Below are 19,597 nucleotides of genomic sequence, written 5' to 3'. Positions count from 1 at the left end.
TCTCACTGTGTTGAATTTCTCTGCTAAAACTTGATCTAAATTAGTATTTGTTCAGTGATGAATCACAACATCTGTCAGCCAAGTTATTTCTAATTGCGTGGCAGATGTCCGTACAAAATCTTTATCACAGTTTTAACATAGCTGTCACGAACAAATTGCTCAGCACCACAAAAAAAAAATCAATGAGCTCAACTTTATGTGGGAAAAATTTGCAGTTGAACGAACATATTAACGATCTATTGGATGTGGGCGCATGTCTGATTATTCTTTTTCATTTTTTTCATATATAATGACTGTGCATGTTCCATTGCTTCTACTTCAGAAACAATCAGTATCATACAGTCAGTACTACTTCCTCTCTCAGTTATGCAGGTATCTAAATGAGAAACATCAGGTGGATTTCTATTTTAAAAACAGTGTAAAAATGATCTGAATGGAGCAAATAAAACTAGCTTAAATATATGCAATGCAATCAAAATGACATGTAATGTATGTTGCATCATTCCTCACAACTTTTCTTCTGTGTACAATTAAATATGTTGCAGTTGGCAACAAAAATCATCCTTTAAGTTCAAGTACCCTCCTATTTATTATCTTACTGTTCCTTTTGCCCCCCAAGGCCACCCCGCTGGACACGCCACTGTCAGTAAGCACAACCAGAATTCATACATAAGGCACACTGTCGATTTTTGAGAAAATTAAAGGATTTTAAGTGTGCCTTATAGTGTGTAAAATATGTTATACAGAAGAAAAGAATATATCGCGATATATATCGTTACTGCACATGCTTCAAATTATACCGTGATATGGATTTTAGGCCATATCGCCCAGCCCTAGTGGAAACATACATTTAATATGGAAGACAAACATCGTGATGTGAACTGGATCCAAATAAGAACCACAGAGTTACCAAAAGCTTAGACAAAAAGGGATGTCATTTTACTGGGTCACCTCTGTGCTCGACCTGTGCCAACACAAAAATGAAGCCCAAAGAGGTGGCAGTCTATCATCAATAAGTAGTGGATCCCTTGAGTTATTTTCTTTCCACTTTGCCTCTAGAGCATGCAGAGTCACAATAACACAGCATATGTTCTTCAAAGAGGTAGAGAAAGAAAAACTGCATCTTCTTAGATTTCTTAATATATTTTCAAAGATACCCAGGCTTTCACAAATTAAATTCTCAACCTCTATTAAATCCCTGCTGCATACAGCACTGTGCAAAACAAATCTTGAGCCACTCTCCATTTCTTTATGTTTTGCTTCCAGTGAGTCAGACTTGAGCAATAGTCTTGGACAATGGTTGTCCAGGCTTTCTGAAGGTCCTTGAAAGGGTTTTCTTTACATTGGCTGCTTTTTCATTAATTTTGAGTCCTTGCGAAATAGGTGAAAATACAGCAGACGACTAACCCTAACCCTGGACTGAAAATCAGTGGAAACAGATCTTATCTGGAGTTTTTAGTTCAAATCATTATTAGTATGTGCAAAAGAGGTCAGGAGAAAGGTACAGCACTTAGTGTCTATATCCATCTGTAAAACACAGTGGAGGCTCTGTCATGGTTTGCTGTATTTCAGCCAGTGGTGTTAGGGATCTTGTCAAAAGTGATGGAATTCTGAACACAGAAAAGTACTGTCAGATTTTAATCTACCATGCATGTACCATCTGGAAAGAATCTGATTTGCAGCAGATTCATTTTTCAGCATGAAAGTGAACACACTGTCAGTGCAGAATACCTGGATAGAAATACACACAGTGGAACATTATCAGTCATGGACTGGCCTCCAAACTGTTTGGACCTCAGCATTATTGAAGCAGTGTGGGACCAAGACTAAAGATGATTAATGATTAATAAAAGTAATAATGCCAATATTGATAGTAAAGCTTGTTAGATTTGTACAAGCTTATATACTGTATTTTCATATATGTTTGTATATGTTTCAATAAATTGCTCCGCCTATTTCACATGTTCCTGCCAAAATACAAAGAAATATCTAGTTTCATTCCTTCAGATTGCTGCCTTGCAGTTAAAAGTGTTCAAAAAACCACATTTTTTAAAGTAATTCTGAGCTGTACTGTACGTACAAGGGCTGGTCACTGTGCTGGCAAACAGAATGTACGCAGCTAAACAGAAGCTCTCGGGGCCAGATTGTCTGGTGCCATTCACACATGGTCTGGTGATGGTGATTCATAAGATTTTGTTGCAATTGCAGAAAAAAAAGTCTGGAAGGCATTCAATCTGGGACCATAAACACCGCTACAGAGCATCATCTAAAGATGGAGCAAGTGTTATGAAGAGCATGTACGTGTCATCAACATGTGTGCCTCGTGTGCCCATCTTTGTCTCTGTTTTATGGGCATTCAGTTTATGAGCGCATGATTCAACCGCAGACAGAGTATGTATGTGTAATTGTGTTAAGGAGTGGAAATCAAATATGCTAGATTAAATGACAAAGCAAACAGATGTGTGTCTCTCTGTAATGGGAGAAAACATGGGTGTGGTAGACAGATCTAATAAAGCAGGCAGTATGGTGGCAATAAGCTGAGTTAAGTAACCTTGATTCCATCTATTAACACTGTTTACCATATCCTTTATTACAAAGAGATGAATCGCAGCCCTTAGCTAAAGCAGTGCTAAATCAAATAGGATTTAAATGCATTTGCTGCTAACTCAAATGAGATTCAAATGCATTCACTTGATCGCTATTTTGAAGCTGATTATTTTGCTTTGAATAAATACAGCCACGAATGTGTGTAGGGCCCTCTATGAATATGTCACAGTGTACATGTTTTTTATGCTCTCATGAGTATGTGACAATTGATAGTTCTATGTACAGCCAAGTCATAAGGTGACAAAGAGTGTGTTAAGGTTTTACAGCAATCTGCTCACCGGTGGAATATTGGTTGGATTCCAAAGGGCCGGGAGTACATCAGACATATGGCAAAACAGCTGCTGCTGTACGAAAGATAAGCTAAACTCTCCATCATGCCATGTGACACCTCAGAGAGCCTCGCTGCACACATCGATCTCCATAGGCTTTTTACTGCTTGTCAAACTCTGAATATATCTGCCACTGTGAAAAAAGGTAGCCTGAGGGGATAGGCATTGCAGAAGGGCAGAGTAAGACGCAGGCAAGGAAAGGGTTAATCAGGAGGCAGAATGATTTGAAAAGAGAGGTGATACAAACTCCTGAATGTGCATAAGTTGAAGGAAGACGAATGTAGACAGAAGAGAGGAGGAAAACAGGAAGGATGTTGTATTGCAACATCCTTCCTCACGTCCTCCCAGGAGACTTATACCCCGAGGGAATACTGTGATCACTGCTATGTATGTGTGCATGTACATGCCTGCGTGTGTGTGTGTCACAGTAGGTGGTTTCAGTATGAACTATCACACAGTTTATTCATGACAGCTCCCTGCTGATGGGTACAGAGACACCGAACAACCTGCTTGCACCTCAGTGCTTTCCTGTGTCACCACCATGCAGTCACTCACTTTTCATTTTCTTAGATAAAATGTCATTGTTTGCACATTACTTAGACCAAGAGCCTGCTTTAGCTAATACTTGGAAAGAGTGATGGCATGCATGTGTATCCATCTGTTCATATTACAGTTATATTTACACAGTTTGAAAAAAAAAACCCCACCAAATGTCTTAAGACATGTGATGTGTTAATGACTGTCTTTTGTAATAGTATATAACATGTATCCAAGAAGCATGAAGTTCATTTAATGCAGATTACTTTCACCCTGCAGGACAGACCCCATTTTTACTACGCACTGTTATTTGTGCACGCAAGATGCCATGAAATGAAGTTAAAGCTGAAGTGACATGGGTGGCAGACAAGTTCCAAATTAAAGCAGTTGAGACTCGATACAGACAGTGTTATTATCTTATGGCTATCACGCCTAGTTACACATTCAGCAGAGACACAGAAGCATACTAGGGTTCTAACAAGTCTGAAACCGTGGCCAAACCCTAATTCAGACAAACCGAGAGGATTTACGTGATAGAAACACGTCAGAAGGACAGTGTAACAAAATAAGGGAAGGGCTGCTTAATTGCTTCAGCTAACTGCAGGGATACCACTGGTATGTTAGCTAAGCTTTGTGGTGAAAAATACTTTAACGGGTGTCTGTTTAGCAATTCTTTATTAAAGGCTTGTTTTGTGTTGGGGTAAACAACATGTGTGTGTATATATATATATATATAAGTAATAGTAATTGCATTATTTAATGGTTTTCTAATTAGATCGTGTTCATTATGCTCGTAGTCATGTAGTACTGTTAATCTCCAGTCCGGTTAGTGCTGGGCCTGGTGAAATCTATAATGCAAATTTTCAGGCATAACTTGATCTTAAAGACTGCCGAATAATGCAGTTTTTTTTTTCAGTCATGATCCAATTGTGATTAGGTAATCGTGAATATAATATTGTAATATTTATAATTAAGCCCCATCCGCATCCATAAAAGACTTTAGACATACACAGATAATTAGCTTATAAATACTAGTTACTGATGTGGTAAAATTATTGTCTTTCCCATTCATTTTCCCTCTCCATTTCATTTCCAGGTCAGTACACACTGTGCTTTACTCCCATAGTGGCTTCAAAGTTGAGGTTAATTAAACATGGTAACTCCCTGTTTCTCACCACTAACAATTATTTTGTCACCAAATTTTTATTGACATTCCATTAGCATCACTGTTTGTGCCCTCGCGAATATCAAGCTCTGCTGCAGCCTTGGTTTGGTCCACCGACTAAAAGTGCTGGTAAAGAAATATTCATAAATAAAGTGGTATGTTGATGTGCTGAAGTGAACTCTCTTCTGAACATGAAACAATGGAAAAAGAAGAGCTTTTGTGTGTACAGTATACACAAACAGCCAAACTTAATCCAATTCAGGTGTTACATCCTTATCTCTCTCTAGTGGATTCTCTCCAATCAGTATGAAGTATTGAGAGCGTGTAATAGGTGGCCATTGTGTAATCAACTGGGGATACTATGCTCACTCCATGGTAAAATGGGGGAATGAGAGAACGGGATGAAAAGCATTTTATGCAATTTCAGCTTGACTTACAGAACTGTTGTGTCGGTTGCCTGGTAACTGTAAAACTGAGACGCAAGTGTGGAGATGCTAGTGAACAAGTCTCCCTCCATTTCTTTTTTTCTTTTTTCTTAGCAGCTTGTCCTTTATGTCTCCCTATCAGCTGTATACACCGTATATTCCTCCTTTGTTATGAGTGAAAAGTTGTAAAAACCCACGTTTTTCACCTTTTGTCCGCTTTTTTTTTCCCCACAGATTTTGACTTAGAAAGATCACAGAGGGAGAGTTGTGACAGGGAACTCATACTTTGACAGCAGGCATGAAAAGCAGGGATATAGAGAGGTCAGACACGGCTAAAGGAATATTTCACAAAGCCATCAGTCTCATGTAGAAAGCAGCCCTGGTGGACATGTGATGTCCACTGCCCTTTTGTCTGTTGGGCCCTCTCCCTCTTGACCAGTGACACAACAACAAGGTGTGAACATTTCAAGAGTCTGTGTGTGTCTGTGTGCATTTGTGTGCATGTGTAAAAGAGGAGCGATGTGTCACGTGGTCACTTTTTTTGCCCGATGAATATGACATGTAATATATGTTTCTTTTGTAGCACTTTTTCTTGCATTTTCTTTTATCTTTCATATTCTCACTTCCCCACGCTACCTTGCATCTTGGCAAGTTGTGAAATAGTACTAACAAAGCGTAATCATCTCTGTCAGCCACTGAAAATTGGCTATCAGGATTTAATGGCCCTCAAATATAAACAAAACAAAATCCATGTGAGAGTCAAGCGAGTGTACGGACTGTTTAGCAGCTGGTTTGTATCTCCGGGCCCGCATTCAAGGATTACTTTTTGCTACCTTTCTGATAGTACATTTAAAATTCTGTATGAAATTTCCATATTTGTCATTGAGAGAGAGCGCAGTTTATTAATCTGTAATCGAAAAGAAACCACAATAATTTTCATAACCTGCAGACTCGGCACCTGCAGTGAGATTCTCTTTGTTCTCCCGCTCCCTCATTCTTTTTCAGGCCCTGTCTCTTAGAGCTGTACACGTTTTCAGGCTCACTGGAGGCATTCCAATAGATCCATCAATTTGGCAAAGCAGTGTGTGTGAAGCATAAGAGTCATTCCCTCAGGATACACACGCAAATACACAGACACACACACGCACACTAATAGACAATCTATGTTGTTTATTTGCCTCTCCTCTGTGTTTTTACCCGCAGGATGTCTCAGAGGTGATGCTCATGTGTTGGTTAGGTCCTCTATGTTGTGGTTCCATTTGTTTTTCATACATGGCTTTGCTGGCCTGTACTGAATAAGCTGCTAATTGAATACTCCCATAGCGTGCCATACACTGGTTTGGACACCATCCCTGTATGTCCTTCACTTCGCTGATTACAGCACTGTCAGTCACAGGATGATATGATGGTTCACCGGTGTCGGAATGTGTCACTGCATCCAAACATATAAATCATTACTATGAAACAAAATCTTTATTTTCTACCCAAAGTCAAAAGACGCACGGCAGCACAAATCCACAACATGACACGTACAGTATGCTCAAACCCATATACTGTAGGTCTGGCAGTTAAAAAACCAAAAGCACTCTTGCATGATCCACATGATGTGTCTCGACTAATTAAAAGGTGTCACACTCTAAGGTCTCAATTTGCTGATGAGCTAAATCAGGACATTCTCTTTCAGGGTTGACTGATCTGTGCGGGTGGGGGTTCAGCACTTGTGACTGACATCCAAGATAAAGACAATGCTGTTTCTGCACATATGCGACAGATGCAGACACGCTGTTCTTCCTACAGTTATCTAATCAGTTGTTCTGTCTTCTTTCTTTGTTCTTTTTCCTCTGTATTCTGACATCTGCCTCTCTTGCTGTCCGTCCAACCCCACTTGCCTACTTGGGGACTTCAGTGATGGCTTCAAAAGGCAAAGTTCGAGGTGAGTGGTGGCTGCTGCTGCTGCTTTTCCTGCTGTGCCTCAAACTCAACCTGACAAACCAATATCAGAAAAGAGACTTAACCTTTTATTTTTAAAAATTAATGGACGAATATTTTAGTCTATTTGCTTCTATTCTTTTGTGTGCGTGTGTGTCTGTGCTGCTGTTCCCTGATTATTTTGAGAATAGTCATGTTTGTGTATTTGGGTGAAAGGGTTGGTTTTTTTTTTCATTTCAGATTTCTAATACAGGGTTTTGCCATAGTGGGATTTATCACTATCCCAACACTGAAAAATAATGTAGAAAAAATGATTTGCTTGAGAATAAAATTAGACAGTTTGTTTCAACATAGGTTTTTAGATTTGTAAATTAGTACTAGGGAAATCATTTAGGTATGTATATACTGCAAACACAGCTCAAGGTCATGCAATTATTAATCAACTATTTAACTGTGTGATAATGTCCTTTGCCATTGCTTTTATTGGAAAGGTGGCAGTAAATTAAAGAGATCCAAATCTTCTCCGTCATCTTCTGTGTCTGCGCTATGGCAGCGAGAACGGATTATAGATCAAAAAGTGAGTCAGAGAGGAGAAGCAAAGTGTTTATTTGAGAGCAGATAACCTGATTTCATTCTGCGTGCCTCAGCAAATATGCTTCTCAAAGACTAAGAATTTATTCAACCGTGGTTATAATCCCTTTCTGTTTAGTTACCATCTTTGGCTAATGATTACAGACACGCACACACACAACAGTCACTTCCTAAGCAGAGATGTGATCATAAGTCAGATGAAAGGATTGGTATCAGCTAAGGTTGGCATACCTAATAAAAACACTCAAACTGTATCAAAGCATATTTGGCAGAAATGAAGCTCCTTTTTTAAATTTTATAGATTTTTCGCAGTGATTATGCAATAAATACATTTCTTCAAGAATCATAATCTGAGCCAAATTTTTAAATTAAAGTGGCAGAACTTGAAAGTGTTTGGCACTGTGCAAAGCTTTTATATAACTCAGGTTATTATGATGAGATCGCTTTGGAGCTCAGTCCCAAATTCATCCTGCAGCATGACTGTGACAACAGCAGGGCAGTCAGAACCAGAAAGAACAATCCTCGACAACAAGAAGAACATGGCTCCCGCAGCAGATGGCATGAGCCCTGATCGCAACTTCATGGAGTCAGTATGGAATAAAATGAATAAACAGAGGCAATCAAGACAGAGGAAATATGGCAAGTTGCTCATTATTTTAAATAAAATAGCAAATCAGCTCATGTGAACAGCTTTTATCTTAATCCAGAAGCCTCCTGTAGAAAAGCAACATTTTATATAATTATTTTTGTGCTCAGAGCTCGTACGGACCTTCTACACAGGTCCTTCCAGTGTTTGTTTCCTTATGGTGCATCTTAACATACAGGGCTAGAAAAGCTGTATATTACTAACCCAGTCTGAATGTAATGGAAGGAAGTGAAGGAAGCAACACTTGTTGTTGTCAGGGTTTGCCTGCTGCCGAATGGTAGATTTGGTATAATCCTCATGTTAAAGCCCTGTCATCGCCTTACATCCTCCTTCCCTGCTATCCTCAGCTGTAGTGATAGTAGTCACAGGATCAACATCACATTCCCCCTCAACACTTCGCTACAGTTTTTTCTCATTTTCCCGCTGCGTCTGAATGCATAATGAATTTAGACCACCTCTTTCCTGATCAGCATCCAGCTGCATGTGTTTAACTGTATCATCTCTGTCTCACTCACTCTTGATTCCCTCCTCTCTTTAAAGGCTACCCTAACCTGACTATCATCCTTTTCTATCTTACCGCAGCAGTATAGGAAATCCATCGCACTCTTTAATAGGGGGAACAGAAGATGTGTAGATCAGAGTCGAGCACATGTCTCCGGCCTGCCTCTCTTACCCTTATAATGAGGCTACTGGTAGGAAAACATAACAAGCCAGATAAGATTCATGCTGATCAGTGGGTGGATAAAGGCTTAGTTCACCTCAAAGTATCGGTTCATCGGTATGTGTGCGACTGAAGGACTGAGTGGATGGTTAAGGGTGCCTTTATTCTTTTGTAAATGTATATATAGCATCGCCAATTACTGCATACAGCATGAAAGATTAATTCAAAGATGGGTTTTTTTCTGTTCTTCTACTTTTTTCTTTTTTTTAACTTGTGGAAGTTTAAATCGCAGTTATATTTCACTGTCAGCATTGCAAATGAGCACGAAGAGCAAAAAAACAGCACAAAAAATAAATATATGGCACTTGTATGTGCACAAGTGACACAATTTCTAACTAAATTTAATTAGTGTTTTTTAAACTTTACAAAATCATTATCTAGAGTGAGTCTTGTACATGCATCACTTGCACCGTAACCACAACACATAAGTTGATTGGCCAAAATATTTACAAAGGGCTGCTCATAAAATATTCAAATAGTCACTGATAAAATACTGTCTATATATTATGTAGATGGCATGTGGGTCTCCTCACCAACTCATAGTAACACTGCAGTGGTGGTGTTTCTACAGAGTCACATCTGAGAAAACGTTTTTACAAGCACATGAATTATATTTTCGCTGGGAAAGAATAATTCAGTATGAGCAAATGAACTTCTATTTTCTGCTCAAATGTTAAAGCTATTAGCTGCATACTGTAAATACACAATCATAACATCTTTTAATAAGTTTCACTCAGTTTTCCTAATTTTCCTTCCCAGCATCCCAAAGCAGCAATTTTGGCATAGTGGCCAAACCGCATTACTATAACATCTGTATTCATCAAGTGATGCACACTGGCTCAAAAGCATTCATTCAGTCAATGGAAAAAGAGTCAATGCGAAACTGAGTGTTAGAAACTCTGCAAAAGGCCTCTTCTCATTATAAAAAAGACTCACTCTAAGACATAAAACATGCGCTGTTAACATCTGGTACTAGATAGCAGGGTCTTGCTTAGCCTGTCGAAGCTGTTTTTTGACTGGCAAACAGTTTGGGCTTCTCAATCTACTTCGCTGTAGTGCATATTAAACAAAATGCTAAAATCAGTCAATTTCTTTCTTTCCATTTTTTTTTATCTTATATCTATTTAAAGATAATCTTGCCCCAAGTTTTTGGAATCACAAAACTGTGAAGTTTAGTAAGTTTGCTGCGAGCCACAGGTTGAGACCTGTTTTCTGCTTTTCTATACATTTCTGTACACAACTACTTCAACTCAAAGAATACAAAGTCACAAGCAACTCTTGTTTGCAGCCTACTCATGATGTACAATGAGTTGTTCACTTAGATGAAGAAAATTGTAACTTTAAAATATGCATGCCGTCAGGAAAGTTGTTATAAGAATTTCTGTAAGCCAAAATAATAGCACACATGGGAAATTTAGTGTGGATATAGGCTTGCAGACCGTCTCAATCAACCCGTGAACGTCCAAAAAGGAAAACCTGTAAAAGCTGGAACCTCAGCACAGTGAATGCATATGCCACTGGAGACTCACATTTTTAAAATATATATCAGAAAGCTGTTTTTCTATAGACTTCTGCAGGACCGGAAGTCTTTTTGCAACCACAACTATAACCTTCTGATGTCCTTCACATGGATTGAACGTTTTTAGGCACTTCCATATACTCTGATATTATTAACATGTGAGATAGCTACACATGTGAAACCGTTTCATTTATGTCACCTGCCTAAATTCATGGATTTGATTGATTGATTGATTGATTGATCATACTTTATTCATCCCGAGGGAAATTCAGCATATTTCTTCTTCTTGTATGTCCTGTTTCTGTTTGTGTGCAGCCCCCTGCTTGTTGTCCACCCCTCCTATAGTGATACATCCATTCTACTGCATTTTACAATTTTACAAAAGAATTTACAAAAAAAAAAACCCATATAAAACATACATAAAACCTCGAAGAACAGACAAAGAGAACTTTTGAATCTGCTCTGTAGCAGGATTGATAAAGAGGAAGTGCACTTGTTAAATTTTGTATTTACATTTATTTAAAGTATCAATCTAGCTTGCTTTCCTAATCTTTTGAGACAGACGGCTCTCAAAGTTTAGGAGCATTAACGACAAAAACTGCATCCCCAGACGAAAAAACCTTGGATGTCTGTGAAAAATATTGGCTGTCTTCCAGTTGGCAGTAGAGGATCCAAGAGTCCAAGGGCTAGATTTACTAACAGTCTGCGCCAGCGCAAACCCTCTTTTGGCATTAAAAAGCAACGACTGGGATTTACTGAAGAGACACAGTGTCAGTTTTGCGACTGACAGGTGTGGATCGAGGTATTTTTGCAGCTGGACTTATTGCCTATATATTTCTAAGAGTTTCCCTCTCAGGGCTCAAACTGTTTTGGTTCTACAGAAAAAGTGTGAATGTGTAACTACAGCAGTGCATGGTGTGCTGCCTGACAAGGTTGGCAAGTGGTAGCATGTATAATGAGGAAAGTAATGGACCAAGACACCTGCCCTGTGCAACACCACAGGAAATGAGGGCAGTCTCTGTGGTATTATGTGCTCTACTAAGTGAAGATGTGATAGTGGTCTGTCTCTATTCAGTATTCTAGTATCTGAGTTCTGAGGCTTCTTCAAAAGAGGCTGTACTACAAGTGTTTTGACTGTGGATTTAAAAACTCAAATAAAAAATTCAGTTAGTGCATTTCACAATAATAACAACTGGATTAAATTATGAGATGTAAGATTTTCAAAGAGTTCTGAAACAGAGACAGGGGAAAGTTTGATCAAATTTGGAGGTTTTATGCAAGGTAAGACTGTATGGAAACCTAACGTCCATTGGGATGCACTCTTTTCTACCTGTCAAAAATATTACCTTCCCATCTATCCATCCGTTCATTTTCTGCATCTTACCCGTTCCATACTGCAGGGGCACCAATCAAAGCAGAGCTGCCCAGACCTTCCTCTCCCCATCCACCACGACATAATCTGAACTGTTGATTTGTAAGATCGGTAATCGTCAATTGGAGTGATTTCAGTCAAAATGAAAAACGTGTGACTGTAACTGCAGCTAGTATCAGCCCTGTCATTGTGACTGACTAATAGCTGTGGCAAAAGTGCTTTGTGGCAAAGTAAGTCTGACACCAACCAAATGATGAGAGCTGTTTCTTTTTTCTTTTTTTTTTAAAATTAGTACTTTCTGCCCACTGAATCTTGCAGGTCCTCCTGGGGTGACGAGCATTTCCCTAGATCCTTCTTAAATGAACAGAATCTGTCAACACATCACTACACATTAGAAAATCACACTGTGTCATGTTGATTTGGGGAATTTGGGAATTTTTGGTGGCAGCAGTGATTAGTTTGATTTCCCTCATGAATGCCACCCTAGCCTGCGATTATCCTGCTCTCACCCTGTATGAAAGCATAAGAGATGAAATCCTTCCTGTGATAAAAAAGAAGATGAAGTCAAGTACACTCTTCCTCCACATCATTTTGCAAGAAAACACAATAAATTTGATTTCCCTGCCCTCATGCTTTCATGATATTTAATTTGAATGACCTACTAAGCCAATAAACATGTGGATGCCTGCTAATATTGCTTGGCCTTATATTCAAGAAGAAATCGAGCCAAAGCTTTGCCTTCATGTCCTTATAAAGTGAAAAATTCAATAGATGAAGCTGTGATCTTGCTATTTTGAAAAACAGTGAAGATAACATTTAGTGGATATTGCACCTATTACTATTACATATAAAGTGCACAGCAGTATGTATAGCACAAAGAGGGTACACAAAGATATGTATTTAATAGTACCTGCTTAAATTTTATGTATAAATCAGGACTGCATAACTTTTGAATGTTTCCAAAGTTTCTGCTTGACAGTTCAGAGAATTTAGCTGTGCAAGAAATGGCTCTTTGATGGCTAGAAGGAAACATTTAAGATATTGTTCCTTTGTTTCTGCTCTCGCCTCAGTTGTTTTCTTCATTCTCTCCTTTTTTCTCCCTTTTTTTTTTTTTTGCTTTCGCTTATCTGTCAAAATATGTGCTTATATCCTTTCCTAATTTTCTTTTGCTCTCCGCTTCGTCGTCTTCTTCTTCTTGCTTGTTTGCTTTTGCTAGCTGGAAGAAAGCACTGTATGAAGTATTTATGAAGGCCTGGTTTACCTCCGTCATAAAACCGTGAGATGTCTGACCTTGGCTCAGAAAGGATAGTGAGATCCCTGGCCATTCTGGACTGAGCAAGCTTGAACTCAGGCAGCTTACATGCTGAGAATGGGCAGAGGTTTATATCTCTGCCCTTTAAATTGATGTGGCTGAATCAAGGGCAGAAAATACTGGGCAAATGGTAGAAGTGTCTGGAAACATGTCTGGTCACCAATTTGAATTTGGGTTGTGGGCTTTTATAAATTTTGATATGTAGGTTTGGCTCCTGAAAAGTGGCATCGCAGAAAAGTTCAGCTGTGGCAGGTCTTTGTCATCAAAAACAGAAACAAAAAAATCAAGAGGAGATACGTGAGCTGGCATGTTTGTGCTTTGTAAACTCGAGAAACACCACTTCTTCTTCGGTGTTTCCCCTTATATCATATTAAATGATATTATTGTCCTTGTATTAACAGCATGTGTTAACATTATTCACTCAGTGGAAAAGGAAAAAACATACACAAACAAACCTGGACTCTCTCTGTAACACTGCTCTTAAACAACACCTAACAGCACCATGGAGAAGTAGGTGATATTTTGTTGATCTGACTCCAAGGGCCAAGTTGGATGTCAAGTTTGCAACGGCAGCACCAACAGCTGCCCAGTCTAATTACTGTATGTAAATGACAACAGCACTGCCGTAGCCAGCCTCTCTGGTGCCGAATAATTAATTTCATATCTCCAGATCAAAAATGACTGTCCTGAGGTGATTGTATGCCCGTGCTGAATACAAAGGTAGCTCCACCCTCTGCAGGGGTTGCATTCAATTTGCTCACAGCAAGAAACTTATCATTGTCAAAAGAGCAAGCTCAGATTAGAAATACTCACGCGGGCATGCTCGCTTGCAAGCGCAATTTACATACGCCTCATTTGCCAAGAGAAAAAGAACAAAGCTGAAAAGTGAATGTTTATTCAGTTATAAGAATGAAAACAGAGAGAACCACTATAACCCAATTTATGTCCATTTGCATGACAATATTGTTCATATAAGGACAGGTGACAGATTAAAGTAAACACCTGAACTGTAGACCCCTACAGAGAGGGGATCAGGTGGCTCTGTTATGCTGTGAGGGGCATAATGATGGCACTGTGTGGGACCACTTGCCCTCTTAGAGGGAACTATGGCAGTTCTAAGTGATTACTTTGGCGCTGTAGTGAAACATTTCAATCCTGATGGGGATGATCTCTTCCGGGATGAAAATAATGTGATCTGTAGGTCACAAGGGATCACCTATAAGAAACATCGAACTGAGATGTCTGACAGCACGCTCCACTGCCATCATCAAAACCCCAAATAAAAGGAGCATCCACACAGGAAGCAACTAGCAGCAACAGGCTGACCAGGAGCCACAAAAAGTCAGTGACATACAGCGACTTCAGGTGATGGCAGGTGATATAACTTGTGGTGACACAAGGCGGGCAGATCCTGAGCTTCTCAATCAGCGATTAAAAATTAAAATGAAGAAAACCACTGATTAGTAACTATATAACTTAGGCAACCAGACACTACAATATCTGCTAGTAACCGACAATCAGCTACAAAGTGATGGGCGATGAGTGTGGGTGCTTCTTAAGGGAATATCTTTGGAGAACCTGATAAAACAACACCCTCCTAGTGGTCTTACTAATTTTAATAATGATTACTAAACTTAGATATAGAATAACAAAATGTATAATGATATGTCAACTGTATAAATATTTATTGTCGGGTATTAGTTAACTGAAGTTTGGATCATACGTTAGAAAAAGAAAGGTTAACAATTAGAACTGTGTGAAGTCTTCACCAACTATACAAGGTTTTAATGGATAAATGCACACAGGGAGAAAAATGGAAGGGAGATTTTAAATATTTTCACTTATGAGCGTTTTGGCAGCAGTGAAAGTGCTTTAACTCTAACTCTGCCTCCCTCCCGCAATACCAGTCTAAATGCATCCAATTGTGTTTTTATTGCCGGAGATTTCACTTTGTCTTCTCTTTTCAAGATATTCGAAAGATAAATTACATATGGTGCTTTAGACTCCACTCATACTCTTGTTCTTAAAAGCTGCTATATACTTTTTGTCACAGTGGTAATTACCCTTTTTTTCCACAGGAACATGCAATTTCATTTCATAGTGAACGCTAAAGGCTGGCTTTTTATGCCAGGCATAATAGTGTTATGAAATGTTGATAAATCACATTGGAGATGCAACATTGATTTAGGATGGATGTTGATAGAAGGCGTGAAAAAGGTCACCGCAAAAGAGAAAAGAGACAACGCCGTGTACGCAGCGTGTTCTTGAGAAAAACGAAGGAGAGAGTGTGAAAATTGTCACAGTTGGAGGGAGAGTCCCAGAGTGAGGGCAGTGAGTGATGATGCTCTTCTCTGACATGTTAACTTCTGTTCCAGGAAGTTACTAACCACATTTTGTGCTTCATGTGATCGGCCCTAGCCTTTCCTTCCTGGAAATGACAGCGTATTCTTATTTTTATTTTTATTTTTCCAGTTGCGTGTTCAATATTTTTTCTGATGCTTTAAACGAATGAAGAGGTTGGAGAGTTTTTATTCTCAAGGACGCTGTGACAGGATACATCCCTGGCTGATGAATTCACACCAGCTCTTGAGATGATAAAACCGTTGACCTTGTACCATCTCTCCAATCACCAGGCCACCCTGCTGCCTGACACTTTGAGAATCACTCTGAAAACCTTGTGTACCCAGCTGCGTAGCCACCTGTGTAACCTTATAGACACTAACTGGTCATGGCAAAGCTGTCATGTCCTATGTAATCTTTTGCCTCTCATTCATTATCTTCTTAGTGGGATGCCTTTTTTAACAGTGAGCCACTTAAAGGCCACGTTTCATAGTGTCAGAGCATCTGAGAATATGCTTTGCAGGGTGGCTAAACCTTCGATGCGGATTCAGATGCACATTTTTTAACACAGGATTATTGGAAAAACATCAGCAAGTGCTCGTAATACATTTATTTTTGTATTATAACATATAGCGATAATGGGAAATTCTTCTCTAAGGCCCTGCAGATCTAGTTCAGGTTCAAATGATTAATTGCTCTGAGCTTAACAGTTTAAATGCAGTTCTAGTGTGTTACATTGTGGGTTTTATTTTTGTGCTTTTGACTATTGTTCTTACTTGCGGTAATAACATTGTGCCTCCTAATTCCAAGGGAGTCCCACAAGAGCTCCCACTCAGTGTTAGAACTTCTCTTTTCCCAGCGCTGGAAATAAAATTAAAGTTTTAAACAAACCCGGAGATTAACCTAACTTGTGTGGTCAAGGAAACAAAGGCAAGCAGAAAAATGTATACACATATTTATTATTGTGTTTAACGTCGTAGATAATAGCCAGACTTAACAAGCTAACTCTTAGCTCTTTGCCAGTTCTCACATCTTACTTTTTATAACCCACACAAATTATGGCCATGCTCTACTAATCTGGAATTGTCCTTTAAATTTTAAGTGTGATCCCAAGCCTGCAATTATCACTTGTGCTTGACTGGCTTAAAAGGTGACTCGGCTAATCAAAACTGTGGCCTGCCTCTTCCCGTCCTGTAATCCTGTATTCTCGGCCATACATCACAGCTCTACAGCTCAGTTGAGCTCCAGTCCTGGTATAAAGGTCAGTAGCTCCAGGCTGTCCATCTGTCTGCTGCATCTCTCTCTTTTTCTCTGCTTCTTGAATGCCTAAATAAGAAAGGTTAGTAGACTCGGCTGCTCTTGCTTGAAAGGTCATGTGGGGGAGCAGACAGGAAGCACCCAGGATACTCTTATATTCGTATCAGTGTTATTTGTCCAGTCATTTGCTTGGGCAAGAAGCGGCTGAACTGGCCCGTGCATTTTTCTATAATGCCTTTCATGTTTAGGCACTAAAAGTAAAGTGGGAGCTGTGTGAGGACTATAGCATTAGTTCCTCCTGTCGCTGAAGTTACCGCAGCTTCGTGTGTGCATGCAGGGTTCTTTTGATGCTGCAGAATGAATTAGGAGCCAATCAGAGCCCACCTTTATGGTAATTTGTGACGGATAAGAATCTACAGCTAAAGTGTCTGAAACTTTTGCACAGTATAGTAAGTGATCTAATTCGAGCTAAATAAAGCAGAGCTAATTTCATTATGTCATTACTTTATAATGTCATGTAGATGAGAGGATTGTTGACCTGTCTTAGCCTTAGCATGTCAGTCAAGGTGGAGGGCAATTAAAATGACCCCATTCGCCGTGACAGATAGAGCACAATTGAGCAACAGAAAAGAGGTAGGATCAAGATAAACTTTAAAGACTAGGGAGCAGCAGGAGACAGAGAGAATATGAAAATGAGAGACAAAGCAAGTGGAAATGCCACCCTTCAGGGATCAACTAGAGGAGAAAACGTGACAGAGAGGGTGGAGGGAATTGAGTGGAATGGATGTGAACTGGAAAAGACAGAGCAAGAAACTGAAAGTAGGAGAAAGAGTGGAGTTGAAGTGAGGAAAGGGCCTAAATTTAGACATGGAAATCAGGAGAGAACAGCTGCCTCCTTCCCTCAGGAGATACATTTAAATCAGGTCTGGCTGGCCAGAGGGGAGAATGGAAGAACCTACTCCACTGGCCAATTAGGCGCAAAGAACACTACGCTGTTCTAATATAACCATCATTGTGGCCCCTTTGGCCCTTTCAGTCCCAATGGAAGTGTAGCACCAGACACTGACGCAAAGCATAGACAGAGGGATCCCCGGACTATTGTAGATCTGTGTAGGAGAGGAGAGGAAAGAAGAGGAGAGATGAAATGTAAAAGCTAATAGTTTAGCGTGTCTAGCCGAAGTAAACCTATGGCACAAATATTTTTATATCGGCCTGATAGACCAGTGTGCCTCTGCTACCAGACTGCTACCAGTCAGTCACTGACCAAATAGCTTTACATATATCCAATTCGGGAAAGGAACTGCAAACCAACTTATGGTGAAAATGTTATGGCATGTGGCAGGCTTTATGTCATTCCATGTTGACCTGCAGCAGGCTGACGTTTCCCTCTCACAGAATGCTGCAGTTCGTAGTAGAAAACTACAGCTCTTATTTTGTTTTGTAGCAATACGCTATGCAAACACACATATCAGTTTAAACTGCATACAGATTTGAATAAAGCTACATTCAAAACAAAATAAAATGAGGTGTGTTACACAACATATCTACAATATAGTGCTAACGCAATGCCAAGTAATTAGCCAGGGTATCCATCTGTTTCCTTGTTGAAGTAGCTGTTGTTAAAAAATAGTTCTATCGAATTCCAACAGGATCAGCTCAGTCAGTACGAGGCAAAGCTGCAAACTAGCATTTTAAAGGTGTGATAAGAGAGCGATGTGGGCATTTAAATGTATTAGATAAAGAGTCACACTGGATCTTGGGGTGTTATATTTTGAGATTTGATTTAAGTTAGCCATGTGCACTGGTGTAAAAGTTATTAAATGTGTGGTTTTACAAACTGATAAATGTTTGAATTTAAAGAAAACAAGTGATTTTCACATATCGATCAGATTCCGCTGGTAAGACGTAAAAATTTGGAGCCCAAAACCAGTGAAGAAAATTTGATCTTGTTGCATCGTAGTCAAAATGTATTAGCATCATAGCACAGTCACTATGTATCTTTCTACACACACACACACACACATATATTTATATATATAGTTGATCATTTTCTGATATTACAATTCTGATGCTGTGATACTTTTACATTCGGTTACTCCGTAAGTCTTTAGTGAAAATCTGAATGAGCGAGCCACATTTTGGAAACGCTCATTTTCCCCCAAGACATACGTGGCATTTTGCCATACTCATTAAATCACTCAATTCTTCCTTGTTTGTCATAAGCAGATAATTTGGAAAACAAACTCGTCTATTATATTTTAAGATATAAGTGAAGAGTTGGCAACACAACAAGCAAGCGGCTCCCCAGACACATCTGCTGCGGTAATGAACTAAAATTATATTTTGCAAAATCTCACTCACAAAACATCATTGGTACCATCGGGTATGGCGGTTAACCATTAACTTCTCTTTGTGGCCAGCAGAAAGGAAACAAAATGTATCACACTGGGCCGCATGTCGCTCCACTGCGTGAGCGAGAAAAATGAGAAAAAGTAAGTGATTTAAAGAGAAGGAGTAATAAAGAGAGTGAGGGCAGGCGCAGCAGAACGGTAAATCGCTGGCAGATCATGCCTCATGCAAAACTTTCATGAATAAAACATATTCCTAGCCTCCCATAGCTCACATCCATTTTTCCTTCGTTTCCCTCCTCTTCCCGCTCTATCTCTCACACGCATGATTAACCTCGGGAGGCCTTAATCAACACTGGAAATGACCCGTGCTCCATGACTTACCTCTCGCTTCCTCTCTTTCTCTCCTTCACCTCACCTTCTCCTGTCTCCGCACATCCTTCGGCGTGGGTTTCCCCTGCCTCGTCTGCTCGCCCAGAAGACAAAACACCGTCTGCGG

The 19,597-nt window shown here is 39.6% G+C and overlaps 1 protein-coding gene across 3 annotated transcripts in view; it reads left to right on the top strand.

Moving 5' to 3' along the window:
• Positions 1-19,597, top strand: part of cadm2a (cell adhesion molecule 2a) — a 203,671-nt gene that overhangs the window by 124,866 nt on the left and 59,208 nt on the right. For 2 of the 3 annotated variants that reach the window (XM_013272384.3, XM_019364042.2), the window contains exon 2: positions 6,970-6,996. The exons of the other annotated variant lie outside the window; for it this stretch is intronic. In XM_013272384.3, the coding sequence (XP_013127838.1) occupies positions 6,970-6,996 (27 nt within the window). The remainder of the gene's footprint in view (positions 1-6,969; positions 6,997-19,597) is intronic. 3 annotated transcript variants of the gene reach the window in all.

The sequence above is a fragment of the Oreochromis niloticus genome, linkage group LG10, assembly GCF_001858045.2.
Source record: "Oreochromis niloticus isolate F11D_XX linkage group LG10, O_niloticus_UMD_NMBU, whole genome shotgun sequence".
Taxonomy (NCBI): domain Eukaryota; kingdom Metazoa; phylum Chordata; class Actinopteri; order Cichliformes; family Cichlidae; genus Oreochromis; species Oreochromis niloticus.
The sequence above is the reverse complement of the archived record's forward strand: the minus strand, read 5'-3'. Positions and strand labels throughout refer to the sequence as shown.